The following is an 18,731-nucleotide window of genomic DNA, read 5'->3' as shown; positions in this document are numbered from 1 at the left end:
CCACCAGGAAGCCTACACAACCCACTGAACCAACCTTAGCCACTGGGGGCAGACACCAAAAACAACGGGAACTACAAACCTGCAGCCTATGAAAAGGAAACCCCAAACACAGTAAGTTAAGCAAAATGAGAAGACAGAGAAACACACAGCAGATGAAGGAACAAGGTAAAAACCCACCAGACCTAACAAATGAAGAGGAGATAGGCAGTCTACCGGAAAATAATTCAGAGTAATGAGAGTAAAGATAATCCAAAATCTTGGAAATAGAATAGACAAAATGCAAGAAACATTTAACAAGGACCTAGAAGAACTAAAGAGCAAACAAACAATGATGAACAACACAATAAATGAACTTAAAAATTCTCTAGAAGGAATCAATAGCAGAATAACTGAGGCAGAAGAACAGATAAGTGACCTGGAAAATAAAATAGTGGAAAAACTACTGCAGAGCAGAATAAAGAAAAAAGAATGAAAAGAATTGAGGACAGTCTCAGAGACCTCTGGGACAACATTAAATGCACCAACATTTGAATTATAGAGGTCCCAGAAGAAGAGAAAAAGAAAGGGACTGAGAAAATATTTGAAGAGATTATAGTTGAAAACTTCCCTAATATGGGAAAGGAAATAGTCAATCAAGTCCAGGAAGCACAGAGAGTCCCATACAGGATAAATCCAAGGAGAAACACACCAAGACACATACTAAACAAACTATCAAAAATTAAATACAAAAAATATATATTAAAAGCAGCAAGGGAAAAACAACAAAAAACATACAAGGGAATCCCCATAAGGTTAACAGCTGATCTTTCAGCAGAAACTCTGAAAGCCAGAAGGGAGTGGCAGGACATATTTAAAATGATGAAAGGGAAAAACCTAGAACCAAGATTACTCTACCCAGCAAGGATCTCATTCAGATTCGCCAGAGAAATTAAAAGCTTTACAAACAAGCAAAAGCTAAGAGATTTCAGCACCACCAAACCAGCTTTACAACAAATGCTAAAGGAACTTCTCTAGGCAGGAAACACAAGAGAAGGAAAAGACCTACAATTAACAAACCCAAAACATTTAAGAAAATGGTAATAGGAACAAACATATCGATCACTACTTTAAACATAAATGGATTAAATGCTCCAACCAAAAGACACAGACTGGCTAAATGGATACAAAAACAAGACCCATATATATGCTATCTCCAAGAGACCCACTTCAGACCTAGGGACACAAACACACTGAAAGTGAGGGTATGGAAAAAGATATGCATGCAAATGGAAATCAAAAGAAAGCTGGAGTAGCAATTCTCATATCAGACAAAATAGACTTTAAAATAAAGACTATTACAAGAGACAAAGAAGGACACTACATAATGATCAAGGGATCAATCCAAGAGGTAGATATAACAATTGTAAATATTTATGCACCCAACATAGGAGCACCTCAATACATAAGGCAAATGCCAACAGCCATAAAAGGGGAAATTGACAGTAACACAATCATAGTAGGGGATTTTAACATCCCACTTTCACCAATGGACAGGTATACAGAAGATATACAGATTGCCAACAAACACATGAAAGGATGCTTAACATCACTAATCATTAGAGAAATGCAAATCAAAACTACAATGAGGTATCACCTCACTCCAGTCAGAAGGGACATCATCAAAAAATCTACAAACAATAAATGCTGGTGAGGGTGTGGAGAAAAGGGAACCCTCTTGCACTGTTGGTGGGAATGTAAATTGATACAGCCACTATGGGAACAGTATGTATGGAGGTTCCTTAAAAAACCAAAAATAGAACTACCATATGACCCAGCAATCCCACTACTGGGCATATACCCTGAGAAAACCATAATTTAAAAAGAGTCGTGTACCACAATGTTCATTGCAGCTCTATTTACAATAGCCAGGACATGGAAGCAACCTTAGTGTCCATCAACAGATGAATGGATAAAGAAGATGTGGCACATATATACGATGGAATATTACTCAGCCATAAAAAGAAACGAAACTGAGTTATTTGTAGTGAGGTGGATGGACCTAGAGTCTGTCATACAGAGTGAAGTAAGGCAGAAAGAGAAAAACAAATACCATATCCTCAGACATATATATGGAATCTAAAAAATACCAAAAACGTTATGAAGAACCTAGGAGCAGGACAGGAATAAAGACGCAGACATAGAGAATGGACTTGAGGATGTGGGAGGGGGAAAGGTAAGTTGGGATGAAGTGAGAGCGTGTCATAGACATATATACACTACCAAATGTAAAATAGATAGCTAGTGGGAAGCAGCCGCATAGCACAAGGAGATCAGCTCGGTGCTTTGTGACCACCTAGAGGAGTGGGATAGGGAGGGTGGGAGGGAGATGCAGAGGGAGGGGACATGGGGATATATGTATATGTATAGCTGATTCACTCTGTTTTAAAGCAGAAACTAACACACCATTGTAAAGCAATTATACTCCAATAAAGATGTTAAAAAACACAACTGAATTTTTTTAAAGGTCACCTTTTTAGCAACCTGGTTAGATATAACATCGCCAAGAATCTACAAATGAACAAATAAGATATCACAAAGCCCACATTTCAAACCTCCTGGGAGAGTACCTCAATTCATAAACCCACTCCTTCTTGATCATAATTCAAGTAAGACAGATTTTCTTATTTCCCATTCCTCAGCAAAGATAGCAAATTTGATGAAAAGGGCTATTAGAGGCAGACATTCTGACAGGCACAAGGAAAATTTACAGCAAGGTAAGGATACAGAAAAAGTCATGGGGGGGAAAAATACAGAAGCCAACATTTAAAAATCAAATAGCAAAACAAGGCCTCTAATTTTCAAGGCACATAGTTGTATAGACCTTAATAGTCCCTGAAGACACTTTAACATAGCACAATAGTTGACATTTACTGAGATAAACTAGAGGTGTCAAGTTGCTTATTCAGGTTTAAAAAGTTAAAATAAATTCTTGACAGTTAAATTAGAAAGCTTCAGGTACTGGGGAAAATCTCCTGACTGAAGATTTTCACTCTCTGACAGTGTCAAATGAACGAGGCCTAACAGTGAATTATTTTCTGCATTTAGGAATATTATCTTGACCATTCTCACCAACTTTTTCCCTGTTACTAGTAACTTAGTGGCTTAGCTGATTCCTAGCCCAGGAAAGAGTCAACTTTCTTTTTGAGCTACAGACTACACACTTCTTTCTGCTGCCCTTTTCCTACCTGCCTCTTTGCTGGTTCACATACACACAAATTCCTGCATATTCTTATAAAAGTTGAGTTGAAATGGTGCAAAATGTGTGTATTTCCCCCTGATATTTCTATTCCGTCTCCCCGCCTCCTGGCAGAACTAATTATTTCCTTATCTTTATTTCCATAGCGCTTCATTCACACTTCAAACATCACACCGATACAAATGTTATTGTAGACTTGTCTTCCCTGAGAAGACTCTGAGATTATTCAGGGCAAGAAGCCTGCCTCATGTATCATCATATTCCCAGAAATGAACATAACAGATGATCAAACCTCTTGAATGCATTTCTGCTTAATTTTCTAGTTTGATTATTAGAAATTCTTTCAATATTGTATATATGGAAAGAGTGTCCTTGAATTCTGACTATTGACTTCATTGGAAATTCATTCAACTGAAAATACTTCTAAAACACATTTACACTTAATATTTTTTTGCCATTTCTTTTAGACAAATGACCATCTGGAACCTAAAATATTGCAAACAGACTTAAGCATTTAATAGTTTGTTCAACAAGCAATTGCTGTTTGGATAGTCACATAATGCAATTTACTAAGCTTGGAGACAGAAAGAGCTGATCTTTCTAATGCACCCCACTTGTGGAATTGTTTATGCTGACTATCACCTCCTCAGTCCCATAGGTAATTAAATAATTCAACAGTCCTTTTGGGCAGCTTGTTTCATGCCTAATGTTCACTGCTATAATCAAATTAAATATGAAGATTAAGCTACAAAATGCACTTTGGGCTTTGATTTTTTTAAGTGAACTATTTCAAATTTGTAATTAAAAAACGGCTCTTGAATTGTTCCTCAAATTCCTCACCCTTCCACATAAAAATGTGCACGTATCTTGTGTGAGAATAGCGAAATGGAGAAGGAATGCCAGAACATCATAAATGATATGCAGTTTTACTAATAATATTATATTCAAAACCATGGTGCACCCTGCTGCTGGGAACAGAGCAACTGGCTTATCTGTCTTCAAGAATCCTGCAAGTGCATTATAGAAAAACATATGTAATGATTACATTGTTTGAATGAACATACTATCGTAGATACTCATCTTAAAGACACACACCTGCCCAGTTCTGAAACAACAGACTGAATCAGTGAGCTCTCTTGGCTCTCAACAAGGCTCTCTGGTCTTTGTTTCCATGTGCCTTATCCTGCCTCATGAGCTGTCAGCCAGAGCCTGTGGCTGTTACCACGGTAAGGGGTGACCTGCTGCACTGTGGCAACTCCACCTCACAACCGCCTGCAGTAGGAATAAAACGGAAACTGCAGGAAGGCTCCTGGCTCATTCAGCCATATGTGACTCTTAGGGTAATTTAAAAAAACTCTGAGAGGTTCAAAATGGGAGCTGAGCACCATGGATTGACATTAGCAAGGCTGTGTTCCAAATGCCTGCCAAGCTGATATCAAATCACCATCTGCAGGTTTCTGAAAGGCCATCAATCTTCTCAATCTTCTCAGTGAAACAGGAAATTGAGTTCCAAGTAGAGAAGCCAAAAGAGATTTACCCACCATGTGGCAAAGGCCAGGTCAGGCGGGTCAGGCCTGAGGAATAACGTTGAAGGGAAAGTAGTGCCTTGGCCCCTCCCTGTTACAGGAAGCAGCCAGACTCTACCTCAGCACCTCCTTCACTCTGCTCTGACCATGGTTCTGTGGCAGAGACCAGCCAGCTGTTCACCTTGCCTGTTTTCCTCTCTTCCTAGGCACACATTTGCACTACAATTCCCAGCCTCCCTTGCAGTTCAGTGTGGTCATGTGACTAGATTCCAGCCAATGTGACTTCTATCCACAGCTGCCACTTACAGTGATCTTCCGTATGATCCCCCATATTCTTCTCCTGTCTGCTGGATCAATGTCAATACTCAGCCACCAGCCAGCTTAGAAAACAAAAGCTGAAGATGACAGAATTTGCATCAGCCTGGATCCCACCTAACTGGAACTTCCTACCCTTGACTGGACTTACATGAGTAGGAAATAAACTTTCTTATATCAGGTCAATGAGGTTTCAGGATTTAGCAGCTAGTGTTACCTTTAATTAAAAAATCAATGGACTTTTATTTTGTAAAGGGCATTTACCCACAGCCTAACCTTAATAAGCTCTTTCTGGATTGGAAACCAGAACCAAATATCTGGTCTGGAGCCCAGTTTAATTTCCTGATGACTGAAGAAATATTTGGCAAGTCTTTGTTTGTGATTAGGTTGCAATGTGTGTGCCAATGCACAAAAAAATCCCAATTTGTCTTGCCTTGGAATGGAGATTTTCCTCCAAAACTGTAAGACTGACACCTGATGGTATCTCTGGTCGCTAGAAAGGCTGTTGGGGAAAGGAAACATTGTTTCAACTGTCCTTTCCAGAGAAGTGGGAGCAAGTGCTCCTCAGAACTATGAGGCTTCCTCCTCCCGCAAAGCAAAAGCACAAAATACAACAGTGAAAATCTCTGGCAGAACGTTAGCACATGCCATTTAGTGACAACCATAATCTAAAACTGGAAAGGCTGGGGCAGCTGCTGCTGTGTAACCTTTGCATCCTCTTAGAGCTTGTGTGAGGGGAGATGGCCAAAGTCTGACTCAAACCTAAGATCTGAAATTGAGTTAAATTCATCTAATAAAATTCATCTAATAGAGGATGCCGCTTGGGGGGCTCCTGGGCCTCTGTCCTTACATAGCTCTTTTGATGGAGAGAAGCCTGAAGAAATATTGAAATCCATAATCCACTCTATTGCACAGAGCTTTGCTCTCCACCTGAGTGACTTCCTCCCCATCTGAGCTGCTGCCTGGCATCTCCCAGCCCTTCACAGGGCAAAGGCAAGGACCTTAAGCAGGAAGAGGGAAGCTGTGATTCCTTACTGTGTTCCAGTAAAGAACCTTGTACTGTGATGGAAAGTGGAAGGTAAAATTACTAAAGTAACATCTCAGTAGCCATCCACAATTAACCCAAACTTGGGGAGGAAATATTCTGTGGGGTTAAGAGGTAACATCTGCAGCCCACTATCCAGGTTCAAGTGCTATTTCTATTGCTTACTTGAATCTGACCATGTGGAGGATCTTTTCTAAGTTTCAGTTTCCTCCCATGAAGTGGAGATGATAAAAAATAGCCACACCACGGATTATTAGAAAGGATTACATTGGATTATTTATTTATTCAATTTAAAAAGGATTAAATTGAATAATATAAGGAAAGGGCTGGGTCTATAATAGGTATTCAGTAAGCAGTTGCTGATATTAGGAAAGGAAGGCAGGTGTTATGGTCTTTGCAGTGTACCCAAGAAACCCTGCCCACGTTCAAGCCATGTTCTAGACTGAATCAGAGCCAACATCTCAGGGCAGAAGAAAATAAAAATAATAAAGTAGCAAACATATAGTGGTTATGGTTTATATAGATACAGATATATAGATTATTTATATATAGATAGTGGTTTATAGCATACCAAGGATTTTCACACATACTATTGGATCTAACCTTTAAATTCCTAGAAGATAGAGAATGCAGATGTTTCTATTTCCACCATAGAGATGAACAAACTGAAGCTCAGCGATGCTACACGATTTGCTGAAATCCACACAGCTAACCAGGAACAGAGCCATACTTTAAACCCAGGCCTCTCTATTCCAAAGACAATGGACTGATCCTCTCCACATGGAGAGAGGACATGTCAGACAGACATTTGGTCCTTGCTAATCAGAAAGGATTTTAAATGAGGGCATAAATGTAAATCTTAGAAGAACAGGGTTCTAAGTGAAGCAAGGAGGGAAGCAGCATGTCAAGACCTTTCTCTTAGAGTCCAGGAATTTTCCCAGGCTTAGGAAGCACACGGAAGGAATCCAGAGAAAGAAAGACTGTGGAAGTAAAGTAACAGATGAAGGCTGATGGCACTCCAAAGGGGAACAGTGATAATAGCATTTGCTGAAGGGTCCTTTCTATGCACTCAGCACCGTGCTAAACCTTTGACAGATATCTCATTTAATCCTCCCAACTCTATGAATGTCTAATATTGTTATTCCCATTTTACAAGTAAGGAGACTGAGGTCCAAAGTCACATAGATAGTGGTGGGTAGTGCACAGTGGAGTCAGAGTTCAGAACTGGGCTGGCCTGACATCAGAGCTCATGCTGATCTGCCCCCAGGTTATATAGCCCCGGAGGCTTATATAGAAAGCAAGATGTACAATGTCTCTCGTTGACTAACACCAGAAGTACACAACAAGCTGAAGGGTGAATGTAAAAAATTAATAAACCAAGCTATATAAAATATACCTAAGCTGTATAAAATAAAGCTAAATAACTAAAGTTAAATTTTAAAATCACAGCATGATGTTACCCCACCCCAGGAGAAGAATATTCAATATACAGAGACAGAACTAGAAAGGCTGACCTTGGACATGGAGTAAAATAGCAATGGCTCAAAGAGGTAACCTGGAATATACTTGAGCCTGTTCACAGAGAGGCAACCCAGGGAATCTTTTAGTCTCTTGATGGGAAAAGAAGAAAAAATTAAGCAGTAATAGACAGAAAGTGAATAAGCAGAGCCATGTTCTTCATCAGAGAGGATGTGGGTTGTAACAAGTCCATGGGGCTGTTGTATGGATTAAATAGAATGAATATAAGAAGCCCTGGGCAGATGGCATGATGCTCTATAGGTGCTTGATAAATGTGAAGGAAATGAACTAAATAGTCTTCTGTGAACCATCTTCAGGATTTTGTCAGATCTGAGTTCCACCTCTACTCATATTTACTGAATATTTTCCTTTAAACTGACTCACTTACTTTAAATCTTAGCTTCGTCCCCTGCCACAATAACCATGAATTCATAAGTTTAAGGTGTAAGTTATACATTTTTTCCTAATGCTCATGAAAACAAATATAAAACCACTGAGAGATTTAATGTCCACATGTCCCCCAATATCATCTCAGGTACAACTAGCGTACCATAGTTTTGGAAACACTGAAAGCAAGTAAAGAGCCCTGACTGAGGTACCAGGAGACCCAAGGTCTAGGCCTGGACGATCAGACAGGCCACTTTATGAGGCACGTTCTCCATCAGAAAGTAGGAGATAAGAACATGTGATTTATGTTGCGAGAAGGCACACGAGATAATGAAGGTGAAAACATTTCATAAGCAGGGACATTACAAATTGAAGGTGTTTGTGTGACTCTCCTTCTATTAAAGAATTTATTAAATAATTTATTTTCTAAAAAATCAAACATATCTGGCAGTGGTCAACCAATTACTAAAATGATATACTCTAAATATCAAAGAGAATTTTCTACTGCTCTTAGAACTTCAGAACGAAGCATCAGCTCATTTCCTTTTTCTTTCAGAGTTAACACAAACTGCACAGTCCCTATAAAGGTCAGTGAGCAGAAAATCAAACTCTGCTCCTTCGCTCTGGATTATGATATCATTATACCATGTATTCTCAGAGCTGGAAAGAGCCCAAAGAGATCATCTTGCCTAGTCTTCTATTTTACAGAGGGGGCAGTGGTTCTGGAGAACTTTTAAAACCTAACTATGGTCACGGAGCAAAATGGGATTCAAATCATGTCTCCAAACCCCTCAACCAATGCTACTGCCATTGCACGAGCCTGTCCTCTGGAAAGGCAGAGGATACCAGGGGAAGAGGAACTGCAGCTGCTGTCCTCTATATAATCCACTAACATCCAGTTAGGAGAGAACCCTGACAGCAAGTCAGAGGACCAAGACATAGACAGTGCCTTCAACGTGTCTGCAATTCTTCTGAAGGAAATGGACACACAGAAACATGGCCCAACATAGGAATGTAACAGTGAGAAATTGGGTCAATTTTCTCCAGTGAGATGCAGACTGAAGCAAGTCCCTACGGTGAGGGTGGGTGTGCCTGCCCAGGTATATCTGCTTCTGACTCACCACCCTGGGGGTTACAGCTGCACACGGCAAGTACAGCCTTATGGTCCTTAAGTCACAGGACATCATCGTCACCATTAAGGACCCACGTCTCCCCAGAGGCTGCTGCTGGGATGCTAGGAATTTGCTCTGGCTACCTAATCCCTGTCCTATTCAGGTTCACCCTCTCATTCCTCATCCAATCGTTCAGCACACTGATTTACACTAATATTCAAAACAACAGGACAACGAGCTAGGAAGCAATCTTTCTAGCGTATGTCTAAAATCACAGTAAACTACCCAACAATGTCCTCATATTCTAATATCTCTGGAAATATACTTCTATGTAATTTCTCATATAGATATTCCAAGAGTTAGAGACTTAAAGAAAGTGTGCCTGCTCTAAGAAATATATATCATCTTTTTAAAAAAAGAAGAGCTTTCTCTTTAATAAGAAAAAAATCTAATCAAGAGTGTTTTCTAAGAAAAAAATATTGGTTTAAAAAGTTAGTTATTCCATTGTAGCCTATTTCCATCACTCTGTCATCCCTGATATCAATTTTTTAACATCTTTATTAGAGTATAATTGCTTTATAATGGTGTATCAGTTTCTGCTTTATAACAAAGTGAATCAATTATACATATACATATGTCCCCATATCTCTTCCCTCTTGCATCTCTCTCTCTCCCATACTCCCTATCCCACCCTTCTAGGCGGTCACAAAGCACCGAGCTGATCTCCCTGTGCTATGCGGCTGCTTCCCACTAGCTATCTATTTTACGTTTGGTAGTGTATATATGTCCATGCCACTCTCTCACTTTGTCCCAGCTTACCTTTGCCCACATCCCGTATCCTCAAGTCCATTCTCTAGTAGGTCTGCATCTTTATTCTCGTCTTGCCCCTAGGTTCTTCTGACCATTTTCTTTTTTTTTGTAGATTCCACATATATGTGTTAGCATACGGTATTTGTTTTCCTCTTTCTGACTTACTTCACTCTGTATGACAGTCTCTAGGTTCATCCGCCTCACTACAAATAACTCAGTTTTGTTCCTTTTTATGGCTAAGTAATATTCCATTGTATATATGTGCCACATCTTCTTTATCCATTCATCTGTCAGTGGACACTTAGGTTGCTTCTATGTCCTGGCTATTGTAAATAGAGCTGCAATGAACATTTTGGTACATGACTCTTTTTGAATTATGGTTTCCTCAGGGTATATGCCCAGTAGTGGGATTGCTGGGTCATATGGTAGTTCTATTTTTAGTTTTTTAAGGAACCTCCATACTGTTCTCCATAGTAGCTGTATCAATTTACATTCCCACCAATAGTGCAAGAGGGTTCCCTTTTCTCCACACCCTCACCAGCATTTATTGTTTCTAGATTTTTTGCTGATGGCCATTCTGACCAGTGTGAGATGATATCTCTTGTAGTTTTGATTTGCATTTGTCTAATGATTAATGATGTTGAGCATTCTTTCATGTGTTTGTTGGCAATCTGTATATCTTCTTTGGAGAAATGTCTATTTAGGTCTTCTGCCCATTTTTGGATAGGGTTGTTTTTTTTTTTTTTGATATTGAGCGGCTTGTATATTTTGGAAATTAATCCTTTGTCAGTTGCTTCATACGCAAATATTTTCTCCCATTCTGAGGGTTGTCTTTTCATCTTGTTTATGGTTTCCCTTGCTGTGCAAAAGCTTTGAAGTTTCATTAGGTCCCATTTGTTTATTTTTGGTTTTATTTCCATTTCTCTAGGAGGTGGGTCAAAAAGGATCTTGCTGTGATTTATGTTAAAGAGTGTTCTGCCTATGTTTTCCTCTAAGAGTTTGATGGTGTCTGGCCTTACAGTTAGGTCTTTAATCCATTTTGAGTTTATTTTTGTGTATGGTGTTAGGAAGTGTTCTAATTTCATTCTTTTACATGTAGCTGTCCAGTTTTCCCAGCACCACTTATTGAAGAGGCTGTCTTTTCTCCACTGTATATTCTTGCCTCCTTTATCAAAGATAAGGTGACCATACGTGCGTGGGTTTATCTCTGGGCTTTCTATCCTGTTCCATTGATCTATATTTCTGTTTTTGTGCCAGTACCATACTGTCTTGATTACTGTAGCTTTGTAGTATAGTCTGAAGTCAGGGAGCCTGATTCCTCCAGCTCCGTTTTTCGTTCTCAAGATTGCTTTGGCTATTCGGGGTCTTTTGTGTTTCCATACAAATTGTGAGATTTTTTGTTATAGTTCTGTGAAAAATGCCATTGGTAGTTTGATAGGGATTGCATTGAATCTGTAGATTGCTTTGGGTAGTAGAGTCATTTTCACAATGTTGATTCTTCCAATCCAAGAACATGGTATGTCTCTCCATCTATTTGTATCATCTTTAATTTCTTTCATCAGTGTCTTATAATTTTCTGCATACAGGTCTTTTGTCTCCTTAGGTAGGTTTATTCCTATTTTATTCTTTTTGTTGCAATGGTAAATGGGAGTGTTTTCTTAATTTCACTTTCAGATTTTTCATCATTAGTGTATAGGAATGCAAGAGATTTCTGTGCATTAATTTTGTATCCTGCTACTTTACCAAATTCATTGATTAGCTCTAGTAGTTTTCTGGTAGCATCTTTAGGATTCTCCATATATAGTATCATGTCATCTGCAAACAGTGACAGCTTTACTTCTTCTTTTCCGATTTGGATTCCTTTTATTTCTTTTTCTTCTCTAATTGCTGTGGCTAAAACTTCCAAAACTATGTTGAATAATAATGGTGAGAGTGGGAAACCTTGTCTTGTTCCTGATCTTAGTGGAAATGGTTTCAGTTTTTCACCATTGAGGACAATGTTGGCTGTGGGTTTGTCATATATGGCCTTTATTGTGGAGGAAAGTTCCCTCTATGCCTACTTTCTGCAGGGTTTTTATCATAAATCGGTGTTGAATTTTGTCAAAAGCTTTCTCTGCATCTATTGAGATGATCATATGGTTTTTCTCCTTCAATTTGTTAATATGGTGTATCATGTTGATTGATTTGCATATATTGAAGAATCCTTGAATTCCTGGGATAAACGCCACTTGATCATAGTTTATGATCCTTTTAATGTGCTGTTGGATTCTGTTTGCTAGTACTTTGTTGAGGATTTTTGCATCTATGTTCATCAGTGATATTGGCCTGTAGTTTTCTTTATTTGTGACATCTTTGTCTGGTTCCTGACATCATTTTACTGGTGCTGTTCACCATGTTCTAGGTCGATAGAGGAGGGGGAAGAGGAAGTGACAAGGGGACCAAAATTGATCACGTGTCCAATCTACAGCATATGTTTTACATCATTTAAAACATGTCTAGTTTTAAACATCATTTAAAACTAGGCTTCTGAGCTAGGTATTCTTATACCCATTTATAGAACCAGAGTAGAGTCAGTAGACTGCAGAAAGTGGAGGCATCCCTAATTTTGATAGATCCAATAACAGTTTTATGATAATAACAAGGGCAGGGATTATGCTTAGACCTTTGTATAATAATACACTTACTATGTGCCAGAGGCAGGGCTTGAACCCAACAACCTGGCTCCAGGATCTATGACCTTAATCCCCAAGTCAGCTGACTCTGTCAGGCCCAGAGCCTCCATCTGGCAGGTGGTGCCACTGGGGTGCATCCTGTAGACTACAAGACTACAGAAGTGTGTTCTTCATCACCGGATTCCACTGACACTTCCCTTTGCCAAAGCCAGCACCTGCATTTGGTGCCCTTAAATCCATTTTCTTCCTCTTTAGGGACTTTGCTTCACTACTTGCATTACATACTTTCTCTATCCCCTGGATTCCTCCAATCTGCTCACAAACTTCTACACATCTGCTTTCTCCTGCATACTTCTCCCCGACCCTGCTTCAGACTTCAACTATCATCCTCTCTCCCCACCTCCACTGTATCTTCTTGAGAGTAGCCTCCATGCTCCACCTCTCCTTTACACCTGGTCTCTGCCCAACTCCCAAGTCTCTGAAATGGTCTCCCCTCTTCTCATTCTCCTGGCCACGCTCCCAGCTCCAGCCTCTAAGAACCCTTCCAGGATGCTTGCAGGAGCCTCGTGAATAGAAGCAGCTCTCCATTCCCATTCCATACTTTCAAACGTCTGTGCCTTTGCTCACGCTCTTCCCCACATGGGTTGCCTTCCCCGGCCCCCATCTCCTCTTGCTCAAGTCCTGCGCATCTTGCGGTTCCAGATCTAATCATTGCAGCTGGGAGCACTCACTCCTTCCTCCGAGCTCTGTTATGATTCTTTTATGTAGCACTTCTTATTTACATACATGTCTCATCTCCCCTAAGCTGCACCTAACTTGAGGGCAGAATTCTTAATTAATTCACCTTTGTGTCACCTACAGGTCTTTGTACAGAGAGGATGTTCAATCAACAGCTCTTCAGTGTTCATTCCCTGACCGCAGGCTTGATTCTCAACAGCCAGATCTTCCTGCATAAACCCAAGCCAGAGGTTGCTATGCTCATGGATCACCTGCTGCCCTGCTGGCAGGAACTGAGTCCACCAAAACTCACCTGGGAGAACTGCCTGTCTTTCCGTAGGACCACGTCTGATCCTCTGGAAGCACACAGAAGTTAATAACTTCTAAGAAGTCAGGGAGCTTTGACAGCAGAGAGGAAATATTAGAAATATAACTACTCAGTGTAACTACTCTCCAGCTAATAAACATTTATTAAGATGGTAGAAATCACTATTGAAATGCTATAGCTCAACATTCATTCATATGTTGCCTTGTCCTACTAAATGTCCAGTCAGTTCAAATAAATAGATTCAGTCAGTTCTGGTTTGGAATGTTAATTCTGATAGTATTTAAAAGCTCTTTCTATTCTATCTGTAAGTCACTTTTCTCCAGGAGGGTGGTGATCGTATGAATTCCTAAAAAGCCTCTGTAAGAACACACAGTGGTCTCTCATAAATTTTAATTGAGCACAATAGGATCCGCGGCAGTCAGGTGCTAGGTGAAGTGCACATTTTTGCTAGATATGTTGAGTCACCCTTAATTATCTTCATAAGCCTTAAATACACCATATACAACATGGGGACTCATCTTGACCCTTACTTCAAAGAGCTTGAAAGCAAAATACATTACTTTTCAAATCATTTCTACATTATCTCATTTAATTTTTACAACAGTCCTTTATAATGCTATTAGTCCTCTTTTGCAGTCGAAGAAATTGAAACTCAGGAAAGTTAATTAACCTACCTAACAATTTGTTAAACTATAAAACTCAACCTATAGATTCCAAATAAACACTATCTAGTATTGAAAAAACAATGAGATAAGCACTCTAGAACATTACCAGAGGGAATGTACACTGCAAAAATATTTTCAGAAAGCAATTGCATTAAGAATAAATATATACAAGTTTATATATGTACAGGTAATATTATATATGTAATATTTCCCATTAATTCCAATTCTAGAAATAGAGCCTAAGAAAATAATCAGAGATATGATTTTTTAAAGTCTGATATAAAGATGTTTATTATAATATTATTTATGATAATGATAAATAGTAAAATAAGAATGGCTAAGCAATAATATAGCCATAATATATAGTCCTTAGAAAATTTTAAATGGTTTTTAAGATAACAAAATAGGCTGTCATACTATTAAGTGAAAAAATATAGTATGATTCCAATTCAAAAGGCTAGGTAAAAGCACACCAAAATGTTACCAGTGGTTACCCTTTCTTTTTATGTTTCTGTTTTTAAAACTTCCTACCAAGTTCAGATGTTACTTTTGTAAAATGAAAAAAAAAAAGTTATATAAGAACAACAAGGCTTCCCTGTAGTGCAGTGGTTAAGAATCCGCCTGCCAATGCAGGGGACACGGGTTCGAGCCCTGGTCTGGGAAGATCCCACATGCTGCGGAGCAACTAAGCCCGTGCGCCACAACTACTGAGCCTGTGCTCTAGAGCCCACGCACCACAGCTACTGAGCCCATGCGCCTAGAGCCCGGGCTCAGCAACAAGAGAAGCCACCGCAATAAGAAGACCGCGCACCGCAACGAAGAGTAGCCCCCGCTCGCTGCAACTAGAGAAAGCCCGTGTGCAGCAATGAAGACCCAATGCAGCCAAAATAATAAATAAATAAATTTATAAAAAATAAATAAAAACAACAAATAAATTTTTTAAAAATCACATCCACAGTTACACAGGAAGTAAATGCTAGCCCTTTGCCTCCAACTCCAGGACTCTGGCCCCTGCACTACCCTCCCTCACTATGCAGAGGAATGAGCCATCATATAAATACATCAGCATCACTGGGTCATCAGACAACTATGCAAAATGGCCAGTCAATATGAAGCAAATTATATTAGATTGTTTCATACATAGTCCTATATGCAAACACAGTCCCAGAAAGGGAGTCAGAACCACTTACCACCAGACTAATGTGCATTGTCTGCCCTGATTCCTATAATTTTATTTCTTAAATATACCAAAACTACTGGACCCTTCTCTAACAATTCCTTCCAATCATTTAATAATACCTTTTGTTTCAAATATAAGTTACCATTGAATCTGGGCATAAGACAGTCCTCAAATCCCTCATGAACTAGAATTAACCTGCTGTAAAATATTTTCATTCCATCTTCTCAGAAAAGAAATTGGAGTGACAGCCCTCTAGCAATTCCCTACTGATGGCCATTAACCAAAGACCCAAAGAATTATTGCCCATAGCAAATGTGTAATGTCTTCAAGGACTCTTCAAAGCATTTCATATTCTGTCCTGTAAGTAAAATTTCACGGATGGATACGTTTGTTTATATTTTATATTACTCATATTTATCTTCTACCTACAGGTCTCTAATGGAGATATCACTCTTGGGCTGTGCTGTTGGAAGAAAGGACAATTGGAAGTCCAGAAAAACTTTCTGTAACTTCTTCACAGGCAACATCTATAAATGAAAGAAAAACAGGTGGCCTGGGGAACTGCACGTTCTAATGCTTACATTACAATTTGAAGCGATTGCACCATGGCTCATTGGCATTGCCCCACTAATCTCAAGAACTCAGCTGAGGCAGTAGTTCTAACATTGGGGTGTAAAATGGAAAGGAGCTGGCGGTAAGTAAAACTGCCTTTTTCTGAATTATACACACATTGAGCTCTGCAATAAATATAATTTATAAATGGGCTTAGTGCCATCTGCACACACTAGTTTCCTCCTGGAAATGTCATGCTGTAAAAATAAAGGGGGAGGAGACATTTTTCATGTTTGATGATGTAAGATAGACATGAGTTTCACTGTTCTTTAACACAGTCACTAGACAAGGGACTCACAAGGCTATTGTGAATCAATAATTAATAATATGTCCATTGTTACCATGGAAACAATCACTTCCGGGATCATCTCTCCTGAATGACAAATTGTTATTGTCTGAGTAAAGCAGAAAAGAAGGGAGTTTGTTTTTCTTTTCCCAAAAGTTGCTGGCTCAAACTGATTACCTTAATTTATATTCACCCCTGACCTGATAAATGTTATTCCAATGTAATAGTGTAGGAATTTTATAGTTCTGTGTTAGACTCCTTTAAGGAAAGTTTCTGGTCTGGAGTAAGTAAAAGACTATGTTAAGGAAGGAAAACATTATCGAGACTTTCCTTTGCCATCTAACTCTTTTTCCAGAAGTTCTTTAATAATGGCTTTAAGGTTTAAGATTTATAGATATGAGGTACATTCCCAACACTGACAAACTCATTCATGCTTTCTTTGACTGAGAACGTTCTTGCTCCTTCCTCTATTATATCCCAAATGTAGGCACAGCAGCTTACAGGAGCTTCAGACAAATCACTTCAGCCATAAATACTAAACACTTCCAGACACTTTATCCTCTTCTACTTTTTAAATGCTGATTTTTAAATAGTGGCTTAGATTTGGAAATACCTATTTTATTCCTGCCTTAAGGTTTGAAAAATGAAAGTTCAGGCGTTTTGAAGTTTGTGGTCCAACAAATTTTTAATTTATATGCATCAGTTAATTCAATTGCTAAATGTTTTCCTATAGTATCTTTTTAGAATTAGAAATATAAAAATGGGGCAGCTCAGAGCAAACTGGGATGCTTTGATAAACAGAATACATTCCAGAATTTCTATGCTACCAGTCTCTACAAAAGAAGTTTTCCACTCTTTGACCATTTCATTGAAAGTAACAGTTACGGCGAATAAGTATTCTTAAATTTCAGGACTCCAGACACTTTTACTCCATACATTTTGCCTTATAAGATTGGGATTTGTGAAATTATTCCTCCTCTGCATTATTTGAAGCTGAGGCTGAGAAAAGGACAGAGAGAAAAATCTACAGGGATTTGTCTTACGTTGACCTCTTTTTTTAAAAAAGTACCTTTTTCTCCTGATGCTCTCTGTCTTAGACAGGGGGCCCAGATCCCCAGGTTGGTGTTCAATGTGTTCTCCTCCGTACCCCCATTGCACGCTGAGCTCTCATTCAACAAGTTCACACAATTCAACTGTACACTTTTCAAAGAGGCAAAACACACTTCCCTTCCTCATCGCCAAGGTCTTAAGGTAAAGGAAGTAGAGAAAGATTGCAAAGAATTTGTTGTTGCTTTGGAAGGGGGCATTTTCACACAATCTTTGAACTCCTCTGATTGTTATTTAAGACAAATCTTAATGCCATACTCCTTCTTCCTCTCAGCTCTTGAGTGTCTACTGCCCCCTTACAAGGGTGTTTTCTGAATAACAATACAGGGAGTATTATTTGCCATTTTCACCAAGTTCCTGCTCTTTGTAGTTACACATTCTGAAATGTCAATCATCTGTAAGGCAGTTAGAGTTGTTAAATCTCCAGCAGCACGGGAAAAGAAATCTAAGCATCCACTCTGGAGAGCACTTTCAAACAGGGTCTCATAAAGCCAGTGCGGGGAGGGGCAAGGCTTACCTGTGAGGCATGCCGGTGGTGTAGGCAGTGGTGTGCTCACTGGACAGCTCCCAGAGTTTTAGGTACCAGTTCACCTCCACTTCCCGCGCCAGAGCCAGTTGCCGAGCCCTGAGTTGGGTTTGCCCCGAGGGGCTGAGGCTGCTGTCTTTCCCACTTTCTGAAGCTTTCTTGGGAGATTTGTCTTTGCTCTCTATGGGAAGCCCAGATAGTTTCCTTAACTTGGGGTCTTCTTCTGAGATCTGACTCCCTGCTGTCCGGGTCCGGGCTGCCAGCATCCTGGAGGTTCGTGTCTGTCTTTCAGAGAAGACTCGAAGTCACTGTCATCAAAGTAATTTGAATTGATTTTTCTGTTTCTGCCTCCCTCCTCTTTCCTGTCCTCCCCCATCCCCTTAACCTTATCCTGCCGCAAAGCTGTAATTGAGCCGGCTGGGGATGAAAGGGTATCTCTAAGTTTCCTAAGGAAGAGCTAAGGCGGCCACTATTTGTGATATCCTGGAACATGGAAATTTTAAAAACAACCCCAACGACTCTGTAACACTGAAGTTTTATGGTGCTATTCCTTCTGCAAAGTTTGGACTTCTGCTTCATTTAACAATGATAACTCTGAACCGCAGAGTTTGGTAAATTATATTTGATCATCATTTCAGAGTTATAAAAAAACAACTGGAGGCTCATTAGGCATTCTTAATTAGAGTCCCT

At 39.4% G+C, this 18,731-nt stretch overlaps 1 protein-coding gene across 2 annotated transcripts in view; it reads right to left on the bottom strand.

The window, feature by feature from the left end:
- Nucleotides 1-18,307, bottom strand: part of KCNAB1 (potassium voltage-gated channel subfamily A regulatory beta subunit 1) — a gene marked incomplete at both ends in the record, with an annotated part of 422,539 nt that extends 404,232 nt beyond the window's left edge. For both annotated transcript variants that reach the window (XM_082654936.1, XM_082654939.1), the window contains one exon: nt 18,033-18,307. In XM_082654936.1, the coding sequence (XP_082511062.1) occupies nt 18,033-18,307 (275 nt within the window). The remainder of the gene's footprint in view (nt 1-18,032) is intronic.
- Between the last annotated feature and the right edge of the window lie 424 nt (nt 18,308-18,731).

The sequence above is a fragment of the Grampus griseus genome, assembly GCF_964374135.1.
Source record: "Grampus griseus genome assembly, chromosome: 5".
In the NCBI taxonomy this organism is placed as follows: Eukaryota; Metazoa; Chordata; class Mammalia; order Artiodactyla; family Delphinidae; genus Grampus; species Grampus griseus.
The sequence above is the reverse complement of the archived record's forward strand: the minus strand, read 5'-3'. Positions and strand labels throughout refer to the sequence as shown.